Consider the following 23,715-nt stretch of genomic DNA (forward strand, 5'->3'; position numbering starts at 1 on the left):
GGCTTTTCCACGCGTTTTCCCTCAGGATTCTATATGGGGAAAAAATGCATTAAATTCATGATGTTTTTTAAAATCCAAAAAAGCCCAAAACTCTGTGTGAAGGAATCCTTAATTTGTTTAGTGCTACACATCAATACATTTTTAATTATGAACCATTTCATTATGTCAAATTCCTCAAGCTTCAGCAAAAACTTAAGAATAAAAAAGTACAGAGAAAGTAAAAAGCCACAAACTATAAGATCGATGTGAATACTTTTCTGCCAAATGATGACAAAAGTATTCTCATAGTGATACCTTTATTGGCTAACCAGAAAATAATGTTTGCAAGCTTTCAGAGCACAGTGGCTCCTTCTCCAGGCAAGATTACCATATATACTCGATTATAAGCCGACCTGAGTATAAGCCCTAATTTTGCCACAAAAAACTGGGAAAACTTATTGCATCAAGTATAAGCCTAGGATGGGAAATGCAGCAGCTACTGGTAAATTTCAAAAATAAAAATAGATACCAATAAAAGTAAAATTGATTGAGACATCAGTAGTTTAAATGTTTTTGAAAATCCATATTGAATCAGGAGCCCCATATAATGCATGATGGGCCCCATAAGATGCTCCATATAAAAATATGCCCCATATAATGCTGCACAAAGGTTAATGATGGGCCCCATAAGATGCTCCATATTAAAACATGCCTCATATAATGCTGCACAAAGGTTAATGATGGCCCCATAAGATGATCCATAGAATAATATGCCCCATATAATGCTGCACAAAGGTTGATGGCCCCATAAGATGCTCCATTGAATAATATGCCCCACATGCTGTTCCATAAAGGTTGATGGCCCCGTAAGATGCTCCATAGCATAATATGCCCCATATGCTGCTCCATAAAGGTTGACGGCCCCATAAGATGGTCCCATAAAATAATATACCCCATATGCTGCTGCTGCGATTAAAAAAAATAAATAAAATGACATTCACTTCTCATCGCTGGGTGCAGAGTGCCTGAGCAGGCGAGGACACCGGTGCGCTATGGGGGGCCAGGTGCCGGAGTTGCCACTGGCTCGGGCCCCCGGCACTTGCAATATTCACCTGTCTCCGTTCCACCACCGTGCGCGGTGTCTTCTGGGTCTCTGCAGTGACTGTTCAGCAGAGCGCGCGCACTAAACACGTCATCGCACCCTCTGACCTGAACGTCACAGCCAGAGGACGTGGAAGACAGAGCCCGGCGGTGGAAAGGGGACAGGTGAATATCGCATGGCTCACCCTCCCCTGTCATACTCACCCTCCTGGCGCAGTCTCTCTGTATGTCCCTGCTTCTCGGATGGTCTCCGGAATGCGCCGGCAGCTTGTTCCTGTGTTCAGCAGTCACATGGTACCGCTCATTAAAGTAATGAATATGCGCTCCATGCCTATGGGAGTGGAGTCGCGTCCATATTCATTACTTTAATGAGCGGTACCACGTGACTCCTGAACACAGGAAGAGGTGCAGATGCCAGAGACCATCTGAGAAGCCGGGACCTGCAGAGATGCCTCAGGTGGGGGTGAGTATGATGTGACAGCCTCCACTCCTGCTGCTCCGCCGACCCCCTGGGACAATGACTCAAGTATAAGCCGAGAGGGCCACTTTCAGCCTAAAAAAAATGGGCTGAAAATCTCAGCTTTTACTCGAGTATATACGGTAATAAGAAAAAGGCTTATCTTTAGGAGGCATCACACCTCCCACCTAATGAACAAATGTCCTACTGTAGTATCATTTAAATGTTGTGCCTTTTTCTTATTAATCTATTTGTAATCTTGCCTGAAGAAGGAGCCATTGTGCTTGGAAAGCTTGCAAACATTTTCTGGTTAGCCAATAACGGTATCACTCTGAGAATACTTTTGTCATCATTGGGCAGAAAAGTATTCACATCGATTTTTCTGGCTAACACGGTACCACAATACAATTTGTTATTGTACATCACAAACTACAAGAAAAATATAATCAGATTTCATTTTTATTGTGCTGCAAAAACACGACTTTGTATTTTGTTACATATGTACATTGTAATCCATAAATATTTTAAAATAAATTGACACTCTGGACACGATATATTTCATGTCAAATAATCACCAGGTAAAATCAGAAACAAATTAGTGTTCTGCTGTGCGTTACTCATACAGATGATGACATTACAGGGTTATTACAACATACTCAAATTTTGTTTTAACATAGGGCTAAAGTTTACAAAAATGATTTTTGGTTGTTTTTGCTGTTTATGGAGTGTGGTCAGAAACAGTCGCTGCATTCAGCATTAGTGCTATGTGACTCTACATGACGTCAGCAGTTTCCAAGTCATCCATTAGCAGACTACGGACTGCAATTATACCAGTTTGTAGTTTGTGAATAGCAACCTGCGCACTATCTGCCAGAAATACAGTAAAGTGTAGCATAGAAACCACATAACAATAATTTATATAAAAGTGAAAAAGGGGTGGTAAAAATGGAAAGCAGCCAAAAGTCTACAAAAATTTACTATAACAGAAAAAGGCACCAAAACATTAATGTTAGTGTATGTGTATGAATTCACTCCCAAATTTAAGAGTGTGATAGTCTGACACTTCAGAACAGAACTGCGGGACACCTTGAAAGATCAGAAACAGACTAATCAGAAAACAGCAATTCTGACCCCCAAAATTATTGTGTAATGTGGTGGCATGTTTTATGTTATTTTAGATGAGACATATTGGGGATTTACAAATTTTACATAATTTAGGAATTTTTTTTACTGCATATGGTCACATGCATTTCAAAGAGTTTTCCACTACGGCACCTTACACTCATCAGCCCTTTTGAAAATAAAATCAAAATCACTATATGAGCACTATATGACCTTGTGCAGCCAGACATGCTGACTCTGGTTTGGTAATAGCAGCTTCCCTTTACATTTCTGCTTATTCTGTGCTTTTCAGGTACTAGGATGTCCCACTTCGGGATTGGGTCTAGATATAAGTGTGCATACCGAGATAGTTATCAGTCACTGAAAGCACCACTCCGGCATTTGTTTATTGCAGCACTGGAGTGGTGCTACTAATGTAAGTTCTCTGCCCTTACCAGCGCAGTCTTCATCTTTCACCTGCGCCACTCCGGTCGTTCTCCAGCAGTTTGTGACCTGCCAGATTGTTTCAGTGTTTACTGGGCGATCCGGAAGTCACAACTCAATGTAATTCATGATCGAGGAACTCATAGACTTACATTGAGAGCTTGTGACCGATACCTCAGAGTTCCGGTAAGTCAGAAGATACAGCAGCTGGTAAGTATAATTCTAGGGGCAGGGTACTTAGATTAGTAACAAAACTTTAGGGCTGAATTAAAAAAAAAACGGAGTGGTGCTTGATTAGGACCTCCAGTGGAGTGAAAAAACTCAGAATGATCAAGGATATAAATAAGTGAAACACAGGTTAAGCTTATTTTCTCCCCACAAAATTATATATTAATCTGCTCAGCCACCCCTGCTCTATATCATGCGGCCTGAAGATTGGTCTGCATTTTCAGTGTGAAAGGTTTTCTTTCAAATTTAGGAGTAATTAAATTAAAAAAATGAGTGCAGCGATGGCTATGGTTTTTAAATCGTACACGTTCCTCAACATTTTCAACATTTGGATTAACAGTAAAATCATTTGCATTTCATAAAAAAAATTGTCATTTTAAATTCAAGTATCATTTTTATAACCATGAGGCTTTATATAAGCCCTAATATTCTTGTGATCACTGTACATTCAAGTAAAAAGTTATCATTTTGGCAATTGTATTCTGAAGTTATTATGTATTTTACTGATAGATAAAGGAGAAAATGACTAACATGTGATAAAATTAAAGCATAAAATATCTCTCTATAAAGACTACACAATGCCTCAGTGTAGCAGCCCATAGTGTAAAATGCTCCTGTTAAGGTGCTCAGACATTGCTGGCCGAATGGTCGTGAGCATGTCTGAGAGCTAGTCAGGAGGAATTGCTGGGTCTGCTTATATGTCCTCAATTTAAAGGTGAACAAGTCACTGCCGGACACCACGTGTGTCAGCTTATCTCCCGTGAGAAATGACTGGATATGTTACAATCCAACACGCCTGATTCTGCTTTCCCAGGCATCAGCCATTAGGGGAGACTTGTCACAACCTCAGAAAAATATGGTAATTGTCTGGTCCTGCTGAAATTGTCAGGGAGGAATTAATATTCCTTACACAAACATTCATTGCATTAAGATTTACATGTATACATGTATTGGGAAATGAAGCTATAATAAGGTATTACATCAGGGTTTATCCTATGTCTGTATGGCAAGAATAAATCAGACTTCTGCAGTAAGGTTTGTTAATTGTTCTAATACATTTTGAAAACAGTATCGTAAAATTAGACTATTGACCCACTATGTCTTCGGACACTAACCAGACTGCACATCCCTTTCAGTTACCTGTGCTCCTTTTGGCAGTTAACACTATCCTGGCTGCTATGGATCAGCCAGCACTAAGATATACATAATAAATATATTGCTAAGAGTATCCATAACCCTGGCTTTAAACATTGCAGCATTAATTCATGTTAAAAATGAGTCCTCGGTTATTGCACTCAATGGAGCTCTCATATTCTCCATTTTATATTTCCATAATCTAGTAGATATTTTGTAATTGTCGGTAGGTCTGGCATTTCCAGCTGTATACTTACACACAATAACACTGGCCACTTGGTTCCTTGGTTGAAACCAGAATAAAATGCATAAATATAAATATCAGAGTAATGACAGGTAGGCAAGGGCATTATATTGCAGTATAGAACAACAGGGATAAAATAATGGTCCTGAGAACGCATTGCACAGACACTTCAGAAGAAATGTCACCTCTCAAAGTGATGTAGTGTGCATTATATAGAGCTCACTTGGCCCTAGTTCTGGCTTCTGTCTCCATCTCTCCAGTACTGATCTGTCTGCATTTCAGTAAGCCGGGATAAGGTGCGCTGAAAGGCAAAAAGTTCCTCTTCACCTGTAAATATGGACAATCCTCCTGATGAATCCTAAGGAAAGCAGAGATGGAAACATTTGTCAGTTTTCTGTATATAGATGACGATCAGCAAATCAAGTCACATCAGTCTTACAGACCTAATGAGTAAGATGATCAACTGTTCTGCCAACATCTGTCACCCCTAGCTTACCCAATGATATGCTAGCTATTGAGCAAAATGTAAGTCTTTATCTCTACATGCTCTGCACTTAGGGAACCTGTGTGCTTCCTGGCCACTCATCTTATCAGTCTAGTTTTTAGCCACTTACAGACATTGAGTGTACCGAGTCGTCGTGTATTATGTGTGCTCAGCTGAGCCGGCATTATTCCCAGCAGATGATTGCCATGTTACACAGACGGCATCTGTCTCTAACAGCAGAAAGTGAAGCAGAGTTGAGTGTAACCCCTTACATGCTTCTGTCAATCTCTGACAGGGGCATTCAAGGCATGTTGTCTAGGGCGATGTGCAATTTTATTCACCCACGAGTCGCCAACTAAATCGCAGGGTTTCCATAGAAGCTGAGGGCCTTCTGAAGACCCCCTTGGCTTCCAAGACTGTTCCCTATGAAAACCAGCCTATGGCTAGACTTCATAGGGGAATGTGATTTTTACTATCTATTGCAATACTATAACATAAGTGGATAGTGTAAGAGACCAGACGATGGCAAGTTCAAGTCCGCGAAGTGGACTGAAAAAGAAAAATACAAAAAAGACAATTATTTACCAATAATGTGATTTTTCAGAACCCATGACAGCACCTTCATAGACAGGATAAAAGGTCTCCAATGGTTATTTACAACAGCTTTAAACAGCAACACTACATATTTTCTCTTTAAGCACTAAGTGACCTTACAACAGAAATGAAAAAAGTGCTCACCCACACAAGTGATCGGAGTGAATATAAGGGTTCTGTCATGGGTTCTGATAAATCCTATTACCGGTACATAATTACATTTTTCTCTCACCCATGACAGCAACACGGAGAGCATTATAGAGAATAAAGTATTCAAGGAAAGACCACAGCCTGCAGAACCCTTCTCCCAAAGGCGAGATGAGTAGAGGAAGTCAGATCCAGACTATAGTGTCTATGGAGAGTAGAAGGGAGGACCATGTCACATCTTACAAATATGCTCAATGCCCAGGATGTTGTCATGACTCTTGAAGTGAGCCTTTAACCCTTCTGGAACAATACTACCACTCCAAGAATAAGCTAAACTGATGGCTTCCCTAATCTATCTAGCCAACATTCACTTCTTCTGCTTAAAGCCCTTTCCTAGGCCCCTGAAAGGAAACAAATAATGATCTATCCTTTCTCCAGGCTTTCATAACCGACAAGTATAAAATCAGACATCTCGTGACGTCTAGTCTATGAAGTTTTATTTTTGTGTTATTCTTGGGAGTAGCACAAAAAGATGGAAGAACTACTTATTGAGATCCATGGAACCTAGAAGCCACGTTTGAAAGATAGTTATTTTAAAGCAGCACCAGAGACCCCCGCAGCGCCGGACACCTGCTGCGGTGCACCACACATCAGAACACCCCCTCATCCCAGCCTGAGGCCTGCAGCATCACCCCACTCCTGCCTCCTCCAGCAGCGATCCTGGGACCTCGTTTCACCGCAGCCACCACCCGCGGTAAGCAATAAGATGCATGGATTAAGCACCACCATTTTATTAAAAAAAAAAATCCTATTTTTCGCATAAAAATTTGGGGTGCGTCTTATAATCCAGAGACTTTATTCTAAGAGAGGATTGGCATTAAGTTACGTCCTGAAAACGAGAAGAGCCTTAACGTGGCTTCCAGGTACACATGAATTGGCCAATTTATGAGCTAAGCATTCTCAATATTTCATATTTATACAGCAGTATTGCAATTCAATTTTTATATTTGCATACTATGGAGCTTACAGAGTGCTGCCGTTTTTGCTTGAGTGTATATGAGTTGGTGACTCTCTAGGTAAGCACCTGTTCACACTTAGTTCATGTTTTGGATGTGACGGTCAGTTTTTTGAAATTTATAAATTTTTCAAGATAGATAGATATATATATATATATATATATATTGTAGCATGGCTAAAGGGTGTCTAATCGACGGGAGATATGTGTCACATAGATGGCTTACCGCTGTGATGTAACCATAGCTGTCAGTATGTATGTCAGGACCTGTGGTGAGGTCACAACCACATGTCTGATCATGTGATGAGTTCTGGGTGTGGTTAGACCTATTAAAGCCTAATGCTAGCCTCCAGAGAGAGTGTGGGAATCTGTCATGGTGGACAGAGATCCCTGTGTCCAGGCGGGACACTACAGACAGGAGTCTGTGTGTGTGGAGGAGAAAGCCTCCACAGGACTGGACCTGAAGGACTGGACATTTGTATTTTCCTTTCCAGAGCTAAAGGCTATTTCTTTTCTGTTTTGCTGTATGGTTTATGGTGCAAATAAACCTGTGAACATTTAAAGAGAATGTGCCTCCCGTTTCCTCCAACGCACCTGAGCGAGTGAATCCTTATAATATATATATATATATATATATATACATACACACACACACACACACACACACACACATATACATATCTCTCTCTCTCTCTCTCTCTATATATACACACATATATATTACAGTCCAAAAGTTTGAGTTTGGAAACACCTTCTCATTTACAGATTTTTCTGTATTTTCATGACTATGAAAATTGTACATTCACACTGAAGGCATCAAAACTATGAATTAACACATGTGGAATTATATACTTAACAAAAAAGTGTGAAACAACTGAAATTATGGCTTATATTCTAGGTTCTTCAAAGTAGCCACCTTTTGCGTTGATGACTGCTTTGTACACTCTTGGCATTCTCTTGATGAGCTTCAAGAGGTAGTCACCGGGAATGGTCTTCCAACAATCTTGAAGGAGTTCCCAGAGATGCTTCGCACTTGTTGCCCTTTTGCCTTCACTCTGCGGTCCAGATCACCCCAAACCATCTCGATTGGGTTCAGGTCTGGTGACTGTGGAGGCCAGGTCATCTGGCGTAGCACCCCATCACTCTCTTTCTTGGTCAAATAGCCCTTACACAGCCTGGAGGTGTGTTTGGGGTCATTGTCCTGTTGAAAAATAAATCATGGTCCAACTAAACGCAAACTGGATGGAATAGCATGCCGCTGCAAGATGCTGTGATAGCCATGCTGGTTCAGTATGCCTTCAATTTTGAATGAATCCCCAATAGTGTCACCAGCAAAGCACCCCCACACCAACACACCTCCTCCTCCATGCTTCACGGTGGGAACCAGGCATGTAAAGTCCATCCGCTCACCTTTTCTGCGTCGCACAAAGACACGGTGGTTGGAACCAAAGATCTAAAATTTGGACTCATCAGACCAAAGCACAGATTTCCACTGGTCTAATGTCCATGTCTTGTGCTCTTTATCCCAAACAAGACTCTTCTGCTTGTTGCCCGTTCTTAGCAGTGTTTTCCTAGCAGCTATTTTACCATGAAGGCCTGCTGCACAAAGTCTCCTCTTAACAGTTGTTGTAGAGTGTGTCTGCTGCTAGAACTCTGTGCGGCATTGACCTGGTCTCTCATCTGAGCTGCTGTTAACCTGCGATTTCTGAGGCTGGTGACTTGGATAAACTTATCCTCAGAAGCAGAGGTGACTCTTGGTCTTCCTTTCCTTCGGCAGTCCTCATGTGAGCCAGTTTCTTCGTAGGGCTTGATGGTTTTTGCCACTGCACTTGGGGACACTTTCAAAGTTTTCCCAATTTTTTTGGACTGACTGACCTTCATTTCTTAAAGTAATGATGGCCACTCGTTTTTCTTTACTTAGCTGCTTTTACATTGCCATAATACAAATTCTAACAGTCTATTCAGTAGGACTATCAGCTGTGTATCCACCAGACTTCTGCTCAACACAACTGATGATCCCAACCCCATTTATAAGGCAAGAAATCCCATTTATTACACCTGACAGGGCACACCTGTGAAGTGAAAACCGTTCCCGGTAAACTACCTCTTGAAGCTCATCAAGAGAATGCCAAGAGTGTGCAAAGCAGACATCAAAGCAAAAGGTGGCTACTTTGAAGAACCTAGAATATAAGACATAATTTCAGTTGTTTCACACTTTCTTGTTAAATATATAATTCCACATGTGTTAATTCATAGTTTTGATGCTTTCAGTGTGAATGTACAATTTTCATAGTCATGAAAATACAGAAAAATCTTTAAATAAGAAGGTGTGTCCAAACTTTTGGTCTGGACTGTATATATATACACATACATACATACATACATACACACACACACTACTGAAAAAAAATAAAGGGAACACTAAAATGTCACGTCCTAGATATTACTGAATGAAATATTTCAGTTGCAAATCTTTATTCATTACATAGTGGAATGTGTTGAGAACAATAAAACATAAAAATTATCAATGTAAATCGAAATTAATATCCCATGGAGGTCTGATTTTGAGTATCATTTCACATCCAAAGTGGAAAATCAAATTACAGGCTGGTCCAACTTCAGTGGAAATGCCTCAAGGTAAGGAAATTATGTTCAGTTGTGTATGTGGCCTCCACGTGCCTGTATGACCTCCCTAAAATGCCTGGGCATGCTCCTGATGAGGCGGCGGATGGTCTCCTGAGGGATCTCCTCCAAAACCTGGACTAAAGCATCCGCCAACTCCTGGACAATCTGTAGTGCAACGTGACATTGGTGGATGGTGCGAGACAGGATGTCCCAGATTTATTCAATTGGATTTAGGTCTGGGGAACAGGCGGGCCAGTCCATAGCTTCAATGCCTTCATCTTGCAGTAACTGCTGACACACTCCAGCCACATGAGGTCTGGCATTGTCCTGCATTAGGAGGAACCCAGGGCCAACGGCACAGCATATGGTCTCACAAGGGTCTGAGGATCTCATCTCGGTACTTAATGGCAGTCAGGCTACTTCTGGCGAGCACATGGAAGACTGTGCGGCCCTCCAAAGAAATGCCACCCTACACCATTACTGACCCACTGCCAAACCGGCCATGCTGAAGGATATTGCAGGCAGCAGATCGCTCTCCATGGCGTCTCCAGACTCTGTCACATGTGCTCAGTGTGAACCTGCTTTCATCTGTGAAGAGCACAGGGCGCCAGTTGCTAATTTGCCAACCTGGTGTTCTGTGGCAAATGCCAAAGTCCTGCATGGTGTGGACGTCGGGCACTCAGACCATCCTCATGAAGTCAGTTTCTAACAGTTTGTGCAGACACATTAACATTTGTGGCCTGCTGGAAGTCATTTTGCAGGGCTCTGGCAGTGTTCCTCCTTGCACAAAGGCTGAGGTAGCCTGTCTCCTAGTAGCGCCTCCAACCTCTGGACACTATGTTGACAGACACAGCAAACCTTCTTGCCATAGCTCGCATTGATGTGCCATCCTGGATGAGCTGCACTACCTGAGCCACTTGTGTGGGTTGCAGAGTCCGTCTCATGCTACCAACAAAGCATTCAACATTCAACATTCAAAAGTGACCAAAACATCAGCCAGAAAGCATTGGTACGGAGATGTGGTCTGTGGTCCCCACCTGCAGAACCACTCCTTTATTGAGAGTGTCTTGATAATTGCCAATAATTTCCATCTGTTGCCTATTCCATTTGCACAATAGCATGTAAAATTGATTGTCAAACATTGTTGTTTCCTAAGTGGACAGTTTGATTTCACAGAAGTTTGACTTACTTGGAGTTGCATTCTGTTGTTTAAGTGCTCCCTTTATTTTTTTTGAGCATATATATATATGAAATAGAATGACTCTCGTATGCTGTGGGGTAGGTCATGGAGTTGATTCACTATAATGTTACACATCTGTGCCTTCATTGTCAATTAGCGCTTTGATGCACACTGTATGAGCCTTTGTATGTTTACACATCTCACTGCACTTTGTGATTTATGCTGACCTATAATGCTCTGCACTTTTTGTATTTCACATATTAAAGGGTGTTGTGAATTCTGCTCTTGGGCTCCCTCCGGTGGTTGTAAGTGGTACTGCTGCTCCTTTGGATCTCAGCAGTCATCAGGTGCTTTCACTTACTACCAATTCTGACTGGGCTACTTATTCTGGCTAGATCCTTTAGCCAGTGCCAGTTGTCCATTGTTTTCTGGGGGATTCACATCTCTGCTTGGTTTCTCCTGGTGGATTGTCCTAATCATCAAAGATAAGTCCTGGCTTTGTTTTTGCAGTCCACATGCTGTGGACTTTATAGCTCAGTGTATTGCTATGTTTTTTCTTGTCCAGCTTTGTCTGTATAAGGATTTATTCAGCCAAGCTGGAAGCTCTGGAGTTGCAGAGTTACCCTCCATGCCTTTAGTTAGGTGTGGAGATTTTTGTATTCTCTGTGGTGGATTTTTGTAGTATTTTAATACTGACCGCACAGTACTCTGTCCTGTCCTTTCTTTCTAGCTAGCGTGCCTCCTTTGCTAAATTCTGTTTTCAGTCTGCGTATGTAATTTCCCTCTCCTCTCACAGTCAATATTTGTGGGGGGCTGTCTTTCCTTTGGGGATTTTCTCTGAGGCAAGATAGTTTTCCTGTTTCTTTTTTTAGGGGTAATTAGTCCTCTGGCTGTGACGAGGTGTCTAGGGAGTGACAGGAACATCCCACGGCTACTTCTAGTTGCGGTGTTAAGTTCAGGGTCTGCGGTCAGTATAGAGGCCACCCTCTCCAGAGCTCGTCCATGCTGCTCCTAGGCCACCAGATCATAACAGAAGGGTAGTGTCCCCTTTTTTTACTGATGTTAAATATTTCTAATTATGCACATCCTTTAAATATTCAAACCTGTGCACTTTGTTCATTGCTTGAAAAAGGTTCGCTATACTGAACCGAAAAGTCGCCATCATGGGCTAAATAAAACAGCTCCTTATTCACAGACACTGGTGTGCGGCTTCCTTTTCTGGACTAATTATATATATATATATATATATATATATATATATATATATATATATATATATATATATACACACACACACACACACACACACACACACACACACACAGTACAGACCAAAAGATTGGACACACCTTCTCAATTAACCCCTTCATGACCTTGGGATTTTCCGTTTTTCCGTGTTCGTTTTTCGCTCCCCTCCTTCCCAGAGCTATAACTTTTTTTTTTCCGTCAATTTGGCCATGTGAGGGCTTATTTTTTGCGGGACGAGTTGTGCTTTTGAACGACATCATTGGTTTTACCATGTCATGTACTAGAAAACGGGAAAAAAATTACAAGTGCGGTGAAATTGCAAAGAAGTGCAGTCCCACACTGGTTTTTTGCTTGGCTTTTGTGCTAGGTTCACTAAATGCTAAAACTGACCAGCCATTATGATTCTCCAGGTGACTACGAGTTCATAGACACCTAACATGTGTAGATTATTTTTTATCTAAGTGGTGAAAATAAAAATCCAAAGTTTGCTAAAAAAAAAAAAAAAAAAATTGTGCCATTTTCCGATACTCGTAGCGTCTCCATTTTTCATGATCTGGGGTCTGTTGAGGGCTTATTTTTTGCGTGCCGAGCTGGCGTTTTTAATGATACCATTTCGGTGCAGATACGTTTTTTTGATCGCCCATTATTGCATTTTAATGCAATGTCGTGGTGACCAAAAGACGCCGTTTAGCGATCAGGTTAATGCTTTTTTTATTGATAGATCGGGCGATTCTGAACGCGGCGATATCAAATATGTGTAGGTTTGATTTTTTTTTTTATTGATTTATTTTGATTGGAGCGAAAGGGGGGTGATTTAAACTTTTATATTTTTTTTTATTTTTTTACTTTTGCCATGCTTCAATAGCCTCCATGGGAGGCTAGAAGCAGGCACAATGCGATCGCCTCTGCTACATAGCAGCGATCTGATGTTCGCTGCTATGTAGCAGAAATGCAGGTGTGCTGTGAGCGCCGACCACAGGGTGGCGCTCACAGCTATAAGGGATCAGTAACCGTAGAGGTCTCAAGGACCTCTATGGTTACAATGTAGAAGCATCGCCGACCTCTGATCATGTGACGGGGGTCGGCGATGTGCTCATTTCCGGCCGCCCGGCCAGAAGCGCCGGTTAAATGCCGCTGTCTGCGTTTGACAGCGGCATTTAAATAGTTAATAGGCGCGGGCAGATCGCGATTCTGCCCGCGCCTTTTATGGGCACATGTCAGCTGTTCAAAACAGCTGACATGTCCCTGCTTTGATGCGGGCTCACTGCCGGAGTCCTGCATCAAAGCGGGGTATCTGACCTCGGACGTACTATCCCGTCCGAGGTCAGAAAGGGGTTAAAGATTTTTCTGTATTTTCATGACTATGTAAATTGTGCATTCACACTGATGCATCAAAACTATGAATTAACACATGTGGAATTAGATACTTAACAAAAAAGTGTGAAACAACTAAAAATATGTCTTATATTCTAGGTTCTTCAAAGTAGCCACCTTTTCCTTTGATGACTGTTTTGTACACTCTTGGCATTCTCTTGATGAGCTTCAAGAGGCAGTCACCGAGAATGGTTTTCACTTCACAGGTGTGCCCTGTCAAGTTTAATAAGTGTGATTTTTTGCCTTATAAATGGGGTTGGGACCATCAGTTGTGTTGTGCAGAAGTCTGGTGGATACACAGCTGATAGTCCTACTGAATAGACTGTTAGAATTTGTATTATGGCAAGAAAAAAGCAGCTAAGTAAAGAAAAACGAGTGGCCATAATTACTTTATGATACAGGAAAGATATATATCTTGGTACCATGTTAGCCAGTAGACGGTAAAAGGTATCAACCACTGAGGACTCTCAATTCTAAACATCTTTCCATCATTACTTTAAGAATTGAAGGTCAGTCAGTCTGAAGGATTGGGCAAACTTTGAAAGTGTCTCCAAGTCAGGGGCGGCCTGGGCCGGGTGGCAGAAGGGCAAGTGCCCCCTGGGCCTGTCTCCTCAACAGCAGATGCGGGCCGCCCGGCTTCCTGAAGCCTAGAAGATGGCTTTTGGCAGTGCACTGTGCTACTTTAATCCTAAGTGGTCGCCGTCCGTCCCTGAATTGTAGACACGCCCACACTGCACACTGTGTGGCCATGTCTTCTGATCTCACCTCAGCAGCGCGCTGGCCGGGATGCTTCCTCGTGGAGGACTGGAGAGCAGTTTGAGAGAGAAGAAGTCTGCAGGGGTCAGGAGATCAAGGACCAGGCCGAATCCTGGTTCTTATGTCTGCAGTCGCTCTGAGGTACAGTGAGTGTGAGGATTTATTGCACCCATTTGAACTTTCATGCAGCTCAGGTCACTATCAGTGGAGTCTTCGGCTCCAGCGTCACCCGTTCAAGCTGCAGCAATAACTCCCAGTCAGTTTCAGACACAAGTATACAGTCATCCTGACTGCTCCTGAGCCTGGCTCCAGGACACCATATATCATATATAATTCCATCCATTATAATGTGAGGTCCAGGTATAATCCGTGCATATAACACTGTAGGCATGGGCACATACAGTAGTATAGTACATAAGTACACAGATTAGTGTATGACTGGGATATAATAAATTGTGATACAGACACCAGGCGTCTCATGACTGTAGTCACTATTTATCACATGCTATACTTGGGCAAAGTGCAGTCTAAGGCTATGTGCACACATTCGGAATTGCCATGGAAATTTCCGTGGCAATTCCGCAACTCTCTGCCGCGGGTATATCGCATGTGGAATTGGCATGCGTATTTCCCCTAAACACTAGCGTTTTGCAAGCGTAATTAGCTTGCAGAATGCTAGCGTTTTCCAAGCGATCTGTAGCGTCGCTTGAAAAACTGACTGACAGGTTGGTCACACTTGTCAAACATAGTGTTTGACAAGTGTGACCAACTTTTTACTATTGATGCTGCCTATGCAGTAAAAAGATATAATGTTAAAAATAATTTTAAAAAAATCGTGACATTTTCACCTTCCGTGGGCCCCTGCGATGCTCCCGGCAGCTCCCGTTCCCAGTAATGCCTCGCGACAATGACTCCAGATGATGTAGCACCACGCGAGACCGCTATGTTATCACAGGTCATTGTCGCAAGGCATTACTGGGAACAGGAGCTGGCGGGAGCATCGCTAAGGCCTGGGCTGGATCCGGGGGCCGCTAGAAGGTGAGTATATAACTATTTTTTATTCCCAGCGTCCTCCACACCCATTCGCACATGATTCGCTTACGTTGTGCATGGTGGGCATAGCCCCATGCGGGAAGTAAGCGGATCAATGCATGCCTATGTGTGCAGAATAGCCGCGATTCCGCACAAAGAATGAGCATGCTGCTTATTTTTTCGCGATGCGATTCCGCCGTGGAAAAATACGCAGCATTAGCACAGCATTGCGGAATCCCATTGAATTCAATGGGTTGTGTTGTGTATACGTTTTTGCATACAATTTGCAACGCATACAGTTTGCAACGTGTGCACATAGCCTAAGGCCAGGGTCACATTTGCAAGCGTGATGCGAGAAACTCGCACATCACCACCCGATGCTTCTGCCGACACTCGGGACCCCGGAGTGTGCAACTGCATAGAAATACATACACCCGCACGCTCCGGTCCTGAGTGCCGGTGGCAGCACCAGGTGGTGATGCAAGAGATTCGCGCAAGTTTCTCACATCACACTCACAAATGTGACCCCGGCCTTAGGGCTGAAAACGGAGGTCCACGGGCTGCACTATGCCCTCCCAGGCCTGCATCCCTCAGGATGCACATAGCGGTGAATACATTGGTGGAGCGTGCAGTAGAAATACTTGGCACTCAGGAAGTTGCAGTGAAACAAAGCTAATTATATTTGGCAATTATTATTCTTGACGTTTTGGTCCTACGTACGGGCTTTCATCAAAACTGACTGCCTCTTGAGATAAGGAAGTTTAGACCGCGTGTAGCAGCGCATTGTAATGCAACGCTCGTCACTAGCTAATGGCGCAATACCACATGCTGCTACACACGGTATAAACATTCTTATCTCAAGAGGCAGCCAGTTCTGATGAAAGCCCATATGTAGGACCAAAACGTCAACAATAATAAGGATTGCCAAATGAAATTTGCTTTCTTTCACTGCATCTTCCTCAGTGCCAAGTATTTCTATTGCATTATCTAAGGGTTGAAACCCTACTTTGGCACCTCATCTCACAGCAAGGAGCCGCCAACTATTCTTCCACCAATCAATGTGTGCGACAGAGCGCAGACGTGATGTCACTTCAAAGCGTCTGCTATGCACAGACTCCAGGGGAATGGGTGCAAGATGAGTGTGTTCATTTAATTATGTGTATAGGATGTACGCCTATATATAGGAGGCTATGTGTGGACCCATACTGAATATAGGAGACTGTGAGGGCTCATATTCTATATAGGGGAACATTTGGGGAATCACACTGTATATAAGGGGCTATGAGGCTGTTCGTACTGTACATAGAGAGGTTATGTGAAGGCTCATACTGTGTCTAGGGGGCTATGTCAGGACTCATACTGTATATAGGGGCTATATGGGGCTCATACTGGATATAGAGAGGCTATGTGAGGGCTCATGCTGAATATAGGGGGACTGGTGGGGCTCACACTGTATATAAGAGGCTGTGTGACAACTCATACTGTAGATAGAGAGGTTACGTGGAGGCTCATATTGCATATGGGGGGCTGTGTGTGGACTCATATTGTATATAGGGGAGATGTCAGCATACTTAAAGAGATCCTGTCACCAGGTTTTTCCCATATAACTTATGACCACCACCTTTCAACCCCATGTGACAGTGTTATGGAATGCTGTATATATGATGACCTGTAAGGTAAAAAAACAGGTTTTATTACACTCACATGTGGTGCGGTCCAGACCGATGGATGTCGCTGGCCTTGTTCCAGTGCCTCCTCTCCTTGCGATGACGTTCTTCTTCCCTGCTTCGTTTGGATGACGTGTCCTACGTCATTCATTCAGTTTTCACCATCGCACTTCTGCACAGGCAGCAGGCACACTTCTATGTGCCTTATCGAGGGCAAAGCACAGTACTGCAATGCGCATGCACCGACACTCTTTGGCCTTTCCCTGCACATGTGCAGAACAGCACTTTGCTCTTCCCTCGCCAGGGTAGATAGAAGTGCCCCTGCCGCCTGCACAGGAGTGGGATGGGAAACACTGTGTGGATGATGTAGGACGTGTCATCCACATGAAGCAGAGCCCCCACATGATCTTTAATATTATATGATATAATTATTATATTTTAATATGAATTGTAATTAATATGTTAATAATAATATTGAATTCACTTCAGTCTTTTGGTTTGGCCTCCATGACAGTCGTGGTGTCATGTGGCCCCTCTGAAAAATGATTCGCCCATACTGTGTGCAGAGAGATAAGATGGTATGTACAGGATAATATGTGACTAATGTAATGTCTGATGTCTGTATATCACATAGCAGTCATATATTGTCCTGTACAGTATACTTTATGTAATATACTGTGTGCATAGACATCTGATGTTCTATGCTGGAGAAAGTGCGAATAGTATAATATATCATGTCTGTACTCATAGCACAATATATAAGTAACATATTATTCAGCACATACCATCTGTTGCCTGTAATCCTCCTATTAACGTTTGTTCTCCTAATTCCCGTGTACATGTTAGAGATGTGTCAGTGTGTTAATGTACTCACCTAGCGCCGTGTTCTCCTGTGTCCGGCACCCCTCGGCTTCTCCTCTGAGTGACGTCTTCACTCTTCAGACCCCGGCTCCCGCTATGCTTTATGTGACCTGGACATCTCTTTACAATGTAAGCCTATGGATCCTCATTGTGAGCCTCATTCTCACGCTCCATAGACATATTGTAAAAGCCACTTGTGTGTCACGTAGAGCCCACCGTGACCTGGAGAGTTTGAACGGCCGTCAGGTGACTTAGAACAAGAGTGGAGCAACTCTAGACACAGGAGAAGACTGCGAGTAGTGAGTATGTTACCACACTGACCCGCTGCTATCAGTGAGTATATTACCACCCTGACACGCTGCAATCAGTGAGTATATTACCACACTGACACGCTGCAATCAGTGAGTATATTACCACCCTGACACACTGCTATCAGTGAGTATATTACCACACTGACACGCTGCTATCAGTGAGTATATTACCACCCTGACACACTGCTATCAGTGAGTATATTACCACACTGACACGCTGCTATCAGTGAGTATATTACCACACTGACACGCTGCAATCAGTGAGTATATTACCACACTGACATGCTGCAATCAGTGAGTATATTACCACACTGACCCGCTGCTATCAGTAAGTATATTTACCACCCTGACACGCTGCAATCAGTGAGTATATTACCACACTGACACGCTGCAATCAGTGAGTATATTACCACCCTGACACGCTGCTATCAGTGAGTATATTACCACACTGACACGCTGCTATCAGTGAGTATATTACCACACTGACACGCTGCTATCAGTGAGTATATTACCACCCTGACACACTGCTATCAGTGAGTATATTACCACACTGACACGCTGCTATCAGTGAGTATATTACCACACTGACACGCTGCAATCAGTGAGTATATTATCACGCTGACTCACTGCAATCAGTGAGTATATTACCACACTGACACGCTGCTATCAGTGAGTATATTACCACACTGACACGCTGCAATCAGTGAGTATATTATCACGCTGACTCACTGCAATCAGTGAGTATATTACCACACTGACACGCTGCTATCAGTGAGTATATTACCACACTGACACGCTACAATCAGTGAGTATATTACCACACTGACACGCTGCTATCAGTGAGTATATTACCACACTGACATGCTGCAATCAGTGAGTATATTACCACACTGACCCGCTGCTATCAGTGAGTATATTACCACCCTGACACACTGCTATCAGTGAGTATATTACCACACTGACACGCTGCTATCAGTGAGTATATTACCACACTGACACGCTGCAATCAGTGAGTATATTATCACGCTGACTCACTGCAATCAGTGAGTATATTACCACACTGACACGCTGCTATCAGTGAGTATATTACCACACTGACACGCTGCAATCAGTGAGTATATTATCACGCTGACTCACTGCAATCAGTGAGTATATTACCACACTGACACGCTGCTATCAGTGAGTATATTACCACACTGACACGCTACAATCAGTGAGTATATTACCACACTGACACGCTGCTATCAGTGAGTATATTACCACACTGACATGCTGCAATCAGTGAGTATATTACCACCCTGACACACTGCTATCAGTGAGTATATTACCACACTGACACCCTGCAATCAGTGAGTATATTACCACACTGACACGCTGCTATCAGTGAGTATATTACCACACTGACATCCTGCAACCAGTGACTATATTACCACACTGACACGCTGCTATCAGTGAGTATATTACCACACTGACATCCTGCAACCAGTGACTATATTACCACACTGACACACTGCAATCAGTGAGTATATTACCACACTAACACGCTACAATCAGTGAGTATATTACCACACTGACACCCTGCAATCAGTGAGTATATTACCACACTGACACGCTGCTATCAGTGAGTATATTACCACACTAACACGCTACAATCAGTGAGTATATTACCACCCTGACACACTGCAATCAGTGAGTATATTACCACACTAACACGCTACAATCAGTGAGTATATTACCACCCTGACACACTGCAATCAGTGAGTATATTACCACACTAACACGCTGCAATCAGTGAGTATATTACCACCCTGACACACTGCTATCAGTGAGTATATTACCACACTAACACGCTACAATCAGTGAGTATATTACCACACTGACATGCTGCCATCAGTGAGTATATTACCACACTGCAATCAGTGAGTATATTACCACACTGACACGCTGCCATCAGTGAGTATATTACCACACTATTTTTCTGGCTTGAACGCCTCGCCCTTCACCATGCTGTGATTTTAATTACATCCATACACAGTTGGTTCTGAGCTTCCTATAAAAGCAGGCTTTACCATGTTATTAGCCATAGGTAAGTGTTCACACTAGGCAGTCAGCTCAGTTACCCATCCGTTCTGAGATTACCTTGACGTTTGGTGGATGGGCTCACAACGTTTGGCCAAATATTGTGCTAAGAATCTCATGTGTTTTTTCATAAATTTCCCTAGCCATTATGCTATTCACATTTCATATATTGCACATTTTCCTTGTCTTAGCACAGTAAATTTTGAGTGCAGCCATTGATCTATTTGCTATATGACTTTTTTTGGCTATGCACCAGTTCATATTATATTGTTGTACAGTCAGTTTTCTTATATTTAGTATATACTATTTTTCTGGCTTGAACGCCTCTCCCTTCACCATGCTGTGATTTTAATTACATCCATACACAGTTGGTTCTGAGCTTCCTATAAAAGCAGGCTTTACCATGTTATTAGCCATAGGTAAGTGTTCACACTAGGCAGTCAGCTCAGTTACCCATCCGATCTGAGATTACCTTGACGTTTGGTGGATGGGCTCACAACGTTTGGCCAAATATTGTGCTAAGAATCTCATGTGTTTTTTCATAAATTTCCCTAGCCATTATGCTATTCACATTTCATATATTGCACATTTTCCTTGTCTTAGCACAGTAAATTTTGAGTGCAGCCACTGATCTATTTGCTATATTACCACACTGACACGCTGCAATAAGTGAGTATATTACCACGCTGACACGCTGCAATCAGTGAGTATATTACCACACTGACACGCTGCTATCAGTGAGTAAATTACCACCCTGACACGCTGCAGTGAGTCGATTACCACACTGACATGCTGCTATCAGTGAGTATATTACCAAACTGACACGCTGCAATCAGTGAGTTGATTACCACGCTGACACGCTGCAATCAGTGAGTATATTACCACACTGACACGCTGCTATCAGTGAGTATATTACCACCCTGACATGCTGCCATCAGTGAGTATTTTACCACACTGACACGCTGCTATCAGTGAGTATATTACCACACTGACATGACCACACTGACATGCTGCAATCTGTGATTATATTACCACACTGACACCCTGCAATCAGTGAGTATATTACCACACTGACACGCTGCTATCAGTGAGTATATTACCATGCTGACACGCTGCTATCCGTGAGTATATTACCACACTGACACGCTGCTATCAGTGAGTATATTACCATGCTGAAACGCTGCTATCCGTGAGTATATTACCACACTGACACGCTGCTATCAGTGAGTATATTACCATGCTGACACGCTGCTATCAGTAAGTATATTACCACGCTGACACGCTGCATTCAGTGAGTATATTACCACGCTGACACGCTGCTATCAGTGAGTATATTTACCACACTGACACGCTGCTATCAGTGAGTATATTACCACACTGACACGCTGCTATCAGTGAGTATATTACCACACTGACACGCTGCTATCAGTGAGTATATTACCACACTAACACGCTGCTATCAGTGAGTATATTACCACACTGACTCGCTGCCATCAGTGAGTATTTTACCACCCTGACACGCTGCCATCAGTGAGTATATTACCACACTGACACGCTGCAATCAGTGAGTATATTACCACACTGACACCCTGCAATCAGTGAGTATATTACCACACTGACACGCTGCTATCAGTGAGTATATTACCACACTGACACGCTGCTATCAGTGAGTATTTTACCACCCTGACACGCTGCTATCAGTGAGTATATTACCACCCTGACACGCTGCCATCAGTGAGTATTTTACCACCCTGACACGCTGCCATCAGTGAGTATATTACCACCCTGACACGCTGCCATCAGTGAGTATATTACCACACTGACACGCTGCCATCAGTGAGTATATTACCACCCTGACACGCTGCCATCAGTGAGTATTTTACCACACTGACACACAGCTATCAGTGAGTATATTACCACACTGACAATGCTGCAATCAGTGAGTATATTACCACACTGACACCCTGCAATCAGTGAGTATACTAAAACACTGAAACTACACTAAACTAAAATGTTCACAGGTTTGGAGAAAACAAGTTAATGACGGCTTCTTTAGCTGGACTGTTTTGTCCATTTCACAATGGAGGTGAGTATATTTGAATCAATTCCATAAGGACAACAAGCAATTGCCAAGCCTCACACTTTTTTTTCCAACACTGATTTCTGGGCTCAAGACAAATTTCTGCAGTCAGTCTGTGTGTTAAGGCAGGTTACTGAATCGTGATAGAGCGCTGTGCACACACTGTCACTATTCCTCTGTGTTCCTAGCGTAGTGATTGCAATTATGAGGAGTTTGCATAGTTATAGTCACGTGCCAACCAGGACCAGGTTTAGACAAAGCAGGGCCCTGGGCAAAAGTTTAAAGTGGGTCCCCAAATACTAACATATTGCACATCAGATAGAAACATTTCAGCTGTATTTACTTGCGCTCAGTTCAGGCCGCTAAACGAGTGTGATCGACAATATTGAAGTCGTTCGACACTTGTTTCCCTGCCTCCTTAGGGTATGTGCACATGTTCGGTAACTGGCTGCACTTTGGACGCAGCACATGTCTGCTCCGTCCAAAGCACTCCTCACTATGGAATGCAGGGGAATAAGCATGTGTTCATTGAACCATGCGGAATCACCACGGCCAATACATTGCACTGGTGATATGCATCTTGCAGAGCCTCGCGTCTTCTCAAGATAAATAGACATGCTGCAATCTCGAGAGACGTGCTACATGTTCGTCTCGGCGGGTGATCCAGGGGCATCTGTGCACGCATAGTGGGCATGGCATTTCTTGAAATCCCATCCACTGTGCTGTAACATCTGGACGTTGCGGATTAGACGCTGAACAACTACACAGCGTCCAACTGATCTTGGGAACATACCCTTACTCCGGCTGAGGAAGAATGATGGGTACAGATAGTCCTCGATACAGTATGCTGCAGGTCCCATATAGTAGATATAGTAGAATGCACTCCCCATGGTTCTTGATAGAGTATAATGCAGTCCCCTCACAATATAATGCAGCCCCCAACACAGTATAATGCAGCCCCCAACACAGTATGATGCAGCCCCCACTCACCGTATAATACAGCCCCCACACACAGTATAGTGCAGTCCCCCACACACAGTATAATGCAGCCCCACACACAAACAGTATAGTGCAGCCCCCCCACACAGTATAATGCAGCAGACACACACACTATAGTGCACACACAGTATAATGCAGCAAACACACAGTATAATGCAGCAGACACACAGTATAATGCAGCAGACACACAGTATAATGCAGCAAACACACACACATAGTGCAATCCTCCCACACAGTATAGTGCAGCAGACACGCCGTATAGTGCAGTCCCCCCACACAGTATAGTGCAGCAGACACACACATTATAGTGCAGTCCTCCCACGCACAGTATAATGCAGCAGACACACACACACACACTATAATGCACACACAGTATAATGCAGCAAACACACACCGTATATTGTAGTCCACCCACACTCAGTGTAGTGCAGCAGACACTCATACACACACTATAATGCACACACGCAGTATAATGCAGCAGACACACACACAGTATAGTGCAGTCCCTCCACACAGTACAGTATAATGCAGCAGACTCTCATACACACACTATAATGCACACAGTGTAATTCAGA

The 23,715-nt window shown here is 43.1% G+C and overlaps 1 protein-coding gene across 3 annotated transcripts in view; it reads right to left on the minus strand.

Moving 5' to 3' along the window:
* Positions 1 to 1,980: 1,980 nt before the first annotated feature.
* The window catches only part of AFG1L (AFG1 like ATPase), a 192,854-nt gene continuing 171,119 nt past the window's right edge, over positions 1,981 to 23,715 (minus strand). For 2 of the 3 annotated variants that reach the window (XM_077289596.1, XM_077289598.1), the window contains one exon: positions 1,981 to 5,046. In XM_077289596.1, the coding sequence (XP_077145711.1) occupies positions 4,918 to 5,046 (129 nt within the window). In that variant the 3' untranslated portion in view covers positions 1,981 to 4,917. The remainder of the gene's footprint in view (positions 5,047 to 23,715) is intronic. The other variant, XM_077289597.1, reaches the window with a different exon arrangement.

Source organism: Ranitomeya variabilis, chromosome 2 (genome assembly GCF_051348905.1).
Source record: "Ranitomeya variabilis isolate aRanVar5 chromosome 2, aRanVar5.hap1, whole genome shotgun sequence".
Classification (NCBI taxonomy): Eukaryota; Metazoa; Chordata; class Amphibia; order Anura; family Dendrobatidae; genus Ranitomeya; species Ranitomeya variabilis.